At 48.4% G+C, this 5,000-nt stretch overlaps 4 protein-coding genes and 1 long non-coding RNA gene across 10 annotated transcripts in view; 4 read left to right on the top strand and 1 right to left on the bottom strand.

The window, feature by feature from the left end:
• The window catches only part of LOC114643553 (protein NLRC5-like), a 5,922,889-nt gene that overhangs the window by 5,306,114 nt on the left and 611,775 nt on the right, over positions 1-5,000 (top strand). The gene's annotated exons all lie outside the window — the stretch shown is intronic.
• Positions 1-5,000, top strand: part of LOC114643557 (NACHT, LRR and PYD domains-containing protein 3-like) — a 1,908,976-nt gene that overhangs the window by 1,174,293 nt on the left and 729,683 nt on the right. The gene's annotated exons all lie outside the window — the stretch shown is intronic.
• LOC114642226 (E3 ubiquitin-protein ligase TRIM16-like) overlaps positions 1-5,000 on the top strand; it is a 773,543-nt gene that overhangs the window by 104,583 nt on the left and 663,960 nt on the right. The window lies entirely within an intron of this gene.
• The window catches only part of LOC127527383 (uncharacterized), a 374,162-nt gene continuing 370,945 nt past the window's right edge, over positions 1,784-5,000 (top strand). The window contains exon 1 of the long non-coding RNA XR_007934680.1: positions 1,784-2,114. This is a non-coding gene — a long non-coding RNA (uncharacterized LOC127527383). The remainder of the gene's footprint in view (positions 2,115-5,000) is intronic.
• Positions 2,126-5,000, bottom strand: part of LOC114641943 (NACHT, LRR and PYD domains-containing protein 3-like) — a 476,010-nt gene continuing 473,135 nt past the window's right edge. For both annotated transcript variants that reach the window (XM_051925775.1, XM_051925776.1), the window contains 2 exons: positions 3,175-3,348; positions 2,126-2,394 (listed from right to left, as the gene is read on the bottom strand). In XM_051925775.1, coding sequence (XP_051781735.1) covers positions 2,295-2,394; positions 3,175-3,348 — 274 coding nt within the window. In that variant the 3' untranslated portion in view covers positions 2,126-2,294. The remainder of the gene's footprint in view (positions 2,395-3,174; positions 3,349-5,000) is intronic.

Raw genomic sequence — 5,000 nt, forward strand, 5'->3', positions numbered from 1 at the left:
ACGTTTAACACAAATGAAGTTGATATTGTGTACAGTTTAAATACATTTAGCACAGAATGAGTTGCTCCAGCGTCACACATTTAAATCTAAATATCATCAGTCCTGGCCCAAGTTTATTTCTCGTACCTCAGCACACTTGTGTTTATTACACTTCAGAATACAAAGAGCAGTAAAGACGAGAAGACGACGAGCAGGTAGGGAGGTGAGGGGCTGCGAGGACAGAAAGTGACAGGCGTGGGTGACGTGACACTCTGGTGTGTTTGGTGACTCGCTCAGCTGGTTTGGATGTTAGGACATTTGAAACTTCTCAAGTCACTTCATCAAAGGGTCCGTTGTCACAGTTTCTCTGATTTCATATTTTATTAACAGTGAGTCACATTCACAAATCACAGCAGTCACAGTGATGGAGGCAGCTGCTCTTTGTCACCAATAACTGAGGATGTCGTCCATCTTTACGTCTTCACAGCGACTCACACGTGTCACTGATCTGCTCAAACCTGAACTGAGGCTCAGTGGAGTGAAGGTCTGGTGGTCTTTTAGTCCATGAAGATCTCCTGTCCCCCCAGGGCAGACTCTACAGAAGTTGCCAGTCAAGATGGCACTAATGTCTCCTACAAGACGACTGACCCTTGAAACACAAATGTCTTCCCTTGTTGTGTTGTCTGTCAGCTTTTCTTCTTCATTTTCTGTAGATATGGCCGCTCTCTGCTGTCTCCCATTCCTTGTCTTTTTAATAAGAGACTCTGGGGGTCCGGCTGTCCTGTTGCTGTTAGCTCTGACTGCAGTATTTGACCCAGCTGACCATGACATCCTCATCGCCCGTCTTGGCTCAGTCACACCTCACAGACAGAGGCTTTTAGTCAGGGTGGTCCACCTCTCCTCCTCATCCTCGGCCCCTCTCTATTCTGCGGCCTATTCTTTATGTCACTGTACATATTCCTCTTAGTACCCATTTTTAAATAACTTCATATTTCTCTCCACAGCTACACAGATGACACTCTGACGTATTTTCCACTCAGCAGATCCAAACCAATTCTCTTAACCCTTTATTGGAATGTCCAGAAGACATTAAGACATGGAGGTCACCTCATTCTCTTCATCTACATGACATACAAACAGACCTTGTGTGTTCTGGACCTTCTGACCTCACTTGTGGTCCTACAGTTCACCTTGGCCCCCTGACCACGGACTGTAAACCCCTCACAGACAATCCTGCTGTGATTTGTAATAAACAGATGACCTCCTCCTCCTCCTCCTCGTCCCCCTCGTGTCACTGACTGTCCTTCACTTTCTAACTCTCTCCTCCTGGCCCTCCTTGTTCATCTCTCTTTGTTTTCTTCTCTCCCACTCTTGTCACTGTTCCTCTTTTTCTTACCCAGCTGTCCTATAGAAGCCCACCCTTAGGCTGGGGTCCCCCAGTTCTTATTTCCTTTAGACTCTCATCCCACTCCCAATCTTATTTTTTTCCAGTTTCTTTCTTAATTCCCAGTTCAGTTTATTCCCCTCTGTTTGTCCATCCATTTTCTAAGCCCCCTCAGTCCACTTCAGGTGGTGGTCCCTCAGTGGCCGTCTGTCCACATCAAGTCAGGACCCCACCCTGGACGGCGCCAGTCCATCCCATCTCCACACTCCTCCATGTTCTCCTCGTCTTTTCTTTTATTTCTTTTTAACGGCTCACTTGTTGAGGCCGCTGCTCACTACGAGGACATGACAGGAGGGGACGGTGAAGTGGAGACGACGGAATAAAAAAGAAAATCAAAATCAAAACTGAGCCTCGTGGGAGTTAAAGTGTCACCAAAGGAGAATCAGCAGGTGGCAGACAGGACTTGGGGGACACAGAACAGACATGGGTTCAAATGACACAGAGTGACGATGGAGACGAGCGCTGATGGCGTCCTGTGATGGACCAGCGTCCTGTCCAGGGTTTGTCACAGCCTCATCCCCAGTGTCACCCCACACCTGGACTGTCCACCTCTCTTTGCTCCTCGGTGGGACAGGCGACTTGGGGGCTTTTTACAGGATGACCGCCACTGCTTTACTGCCTCTAGTGGTGAAACTCGGGGGTCTGCAGGTCCGAGTCTGCTTGAGATTTGTCACCAGTTGAGGGTCTCAAGGTGTTAAAAATAAAAGTGACGTTAAAGGAGGCGCACACAGGCTAAGGGGACACGGAGAGTTTATTAAATGAGGAGCAGAGCTGAGAGGAGAAGAAAAGGAAGAAAGATGAGAATTTAGCGAGAGTGGATGGGGGGCTCCGTCACTGACAGGGGTCTGTCTGATCACCACTGCAGGTCTTCTCATGTATTGATAATCAGCTGACGTCCAGACCTCCTCAGCTCATCCTCTACTGACCTCAGATTCCTCTCCTCACTCCCACTGATCCCATTAAACCTCAGCCTGTGAGAAGACACAAGTGTGAGTTACAAACAGCAGGGGGCGCCACACACACACACACTGCACTGTCACACTGACACGCCCCCTGATGTCACCCAGAATTCCTCTCAGTGTCTGTGCTCATCTAAGTCACATGACATGTGTGTTGGCCTGTCAGTCCCTCAGTCCACTCACTGATTGGTCAACATCCTCTGAAGGCCTGCTGGTCGTGTCACATTTCATAAAGACGGTGGTCTGTCCAGTTGACATGCTGTTGCCCCCTCTGTCCCCCTGCGGTCACTTCCTGTCTGTCTCTCTAGTGCTCCGACTCTCTTCATTTTCTCTTCTTCTCCTCCTCCTCACTCTCATGTCTTCTCTCATTTCATCTCCTGCTCGTCTCTCTTCCTCCATCTTGTTTCTTCTTGTTGTCCACTGATCCCCCGTCTGCTACTCTGCTCTTTCTTGTTTGTTCTAAATGACCTTCAGCCCCCAGACTGTCATGTCCCCCTCTCCTCCTGTCCACACTGTCTGCTGTCTTGATCCCCCCCTGTGTCCTTGACCCCCTGTCTCTGGCTGGACACTCAGTTGCTGTCCATTTCTTCTTTTTCTTGTCCATCTCACACTCCTCCTCCTCCTCCTCATCTTCCTCTGTCTGTCTCTCCTTATCTTTGTTGTCCTTCATGTCTGTCACCTCAGTCAGCTCCACTTGTCATTGTCACTCTAGTCACTCCATGTGCTGTCATGTGATCAGCCCACCCATCAATAACACATTCACACCCCCCACCCCTCCCCCTATTTACTCACCCCAGTTCTTTTAATTTACAGTTGTCACTCCTGAGACCCTCACTCAGCTGACGAGCCCCTGAATCTCCCAGGTTGTTGAAGTTCAGGTTCAGATATGTCAGCTGTGAGTTTGGAGATGAGAGGACCGAGGAGAGAGCTGAGCAGCAGGACAAGGTGACACCACATAAGACCAACCTGTGGAGAAGAAGAGAGACGAGTGAGGACAGATAGATAGACAGAAGGACACACAGCACAAGGGCTCAATGACTGCGCCGTCTTCACTGAAATGCACTTTGACCCTGAGACCACCGCTGTCCTTATAAGGTAAGGCACTATATGCCTGACAGCGTCTTCTGCCTTCCTGCCACACTGACTGGTGACAAGTCACTCAAAGTGACATGTGGACACTGGACAGGAATGTGAAGGACATGAGGTTGACAGTGTCCTGCACTCGAGGGTCCAGACAGACTTGTCAAAGCCGATGACAGTGGAGGGACCACCTTGGATTTGTGTCTTTAACTGAGGACTCAGCACATGGAGGGGCTTTGACTGATTTGCAGGACCCCATCCACAGATTCCTGTTAGACACGCCGGTCACTGCTGGACTTCAGAGAGCGCGACACTGGAGTGTCTGTCATGGTGGGCTCTCCTGATGTCAGACAACTTAGATGATGAGGACACTCTGTTTGTCTATTGTGACAAAGACTGGACTGACTGGGTGATCAGTGACATAATGGACAGGGTGGACAGGACTGACATGTGACACTTCTGATGCTCACAAGTCACATGCTGACCGGTGCCACTGACCAGCTGACCTCAGTCCACTAAAGGCCTCACTGCTGGTGACCTCAGTTTTCTTATTTCTCTCCTAATTTGTAATAAAACCAGTGGACGAGCTCTGAATGGACACTCAGCATCCCAAAGTCCAGTCCCCTGGGCACAGAGGTGGTCTGAGTGGACTGTGAAGTGACCCCATTACTGCTGACCACTGCTGTCCACTCCCAGCTCTCCTCTGAACTGAGCTGCTCATTCAGAGCAAAATGGCAGAGTGACCTGCTAGCATCACCACCTGCTGGTAGGTGTTAGAAATGACACAATTGACATCTCAGTGACATCAAACCACACGGAGAATCTATACTAATAAAAGGCAAAGCCCTCACTGACTTACTCACTCATTCACTCACTGACTGACTGACTGACTGACTGACTGACTGACTGACTGACTGACTGACTGACTGACTGACTCACTCACTCACTCACTCACTCACTCAGTCACTCACTCATCACTAATTCTCCAACTTCCCGTGTAGGTGGAAGGCTGAAATTTGGCAGGCTCATTGCTTACAGCTTACTTACAAAAGTTAGGCAGGTTTCATTTCGAAATTCTATGCGTAATAGTCATAACTGGAACCTCTTTTCTGTCCATATACTGTAATGGAGGAGGCTGAGTCGCGTATCGCGTCATCACGCCTCCTACGTAATCACGTGAACTGAAAACAAGGAAGAGCCCCAAAGAGCGCTGAAGAAAACATTCTCCATCAACCCCCACACTCCCCCCGCCCTTCCACACATGGCATTTTCATTAATGAAGTGACGTAATACTCCAGCTCCACCTTTTTCACAAGTTCATTCACCAAATTATTTGTCAATTATATTTCACAGTAAGAATTTACAGCACGACTCAAACGCGGGAACAAAGGTAAATGACGTTAATTGTTGAGTGTCTTTTAATACTGTGTAAGCATACATATTAACACATGTGCATTAAATGTGTGCATTAACGGGGTGATTTCTCAGGCTTAAAAGCTCACCTTTTACTAGAAAGGTAAATGCAAGCTGTTTTCATT

The sequence above is a fragment of the Erpetoichthys calabaricus genome, chromosome 4 (genome assembly GCF_900747795.2).
Source record: "Erpetoichthys calabaricus chromosome 4, fErpCal1.3, whole genome shotgun sequence".
Taxonomy (NCBI): Eukaryota; Metazoa; Chordata; class Cladistia; order Polypteriformes; family Polypteridae; genus Erpetoichthys; species Erpetoichthys calabaricus.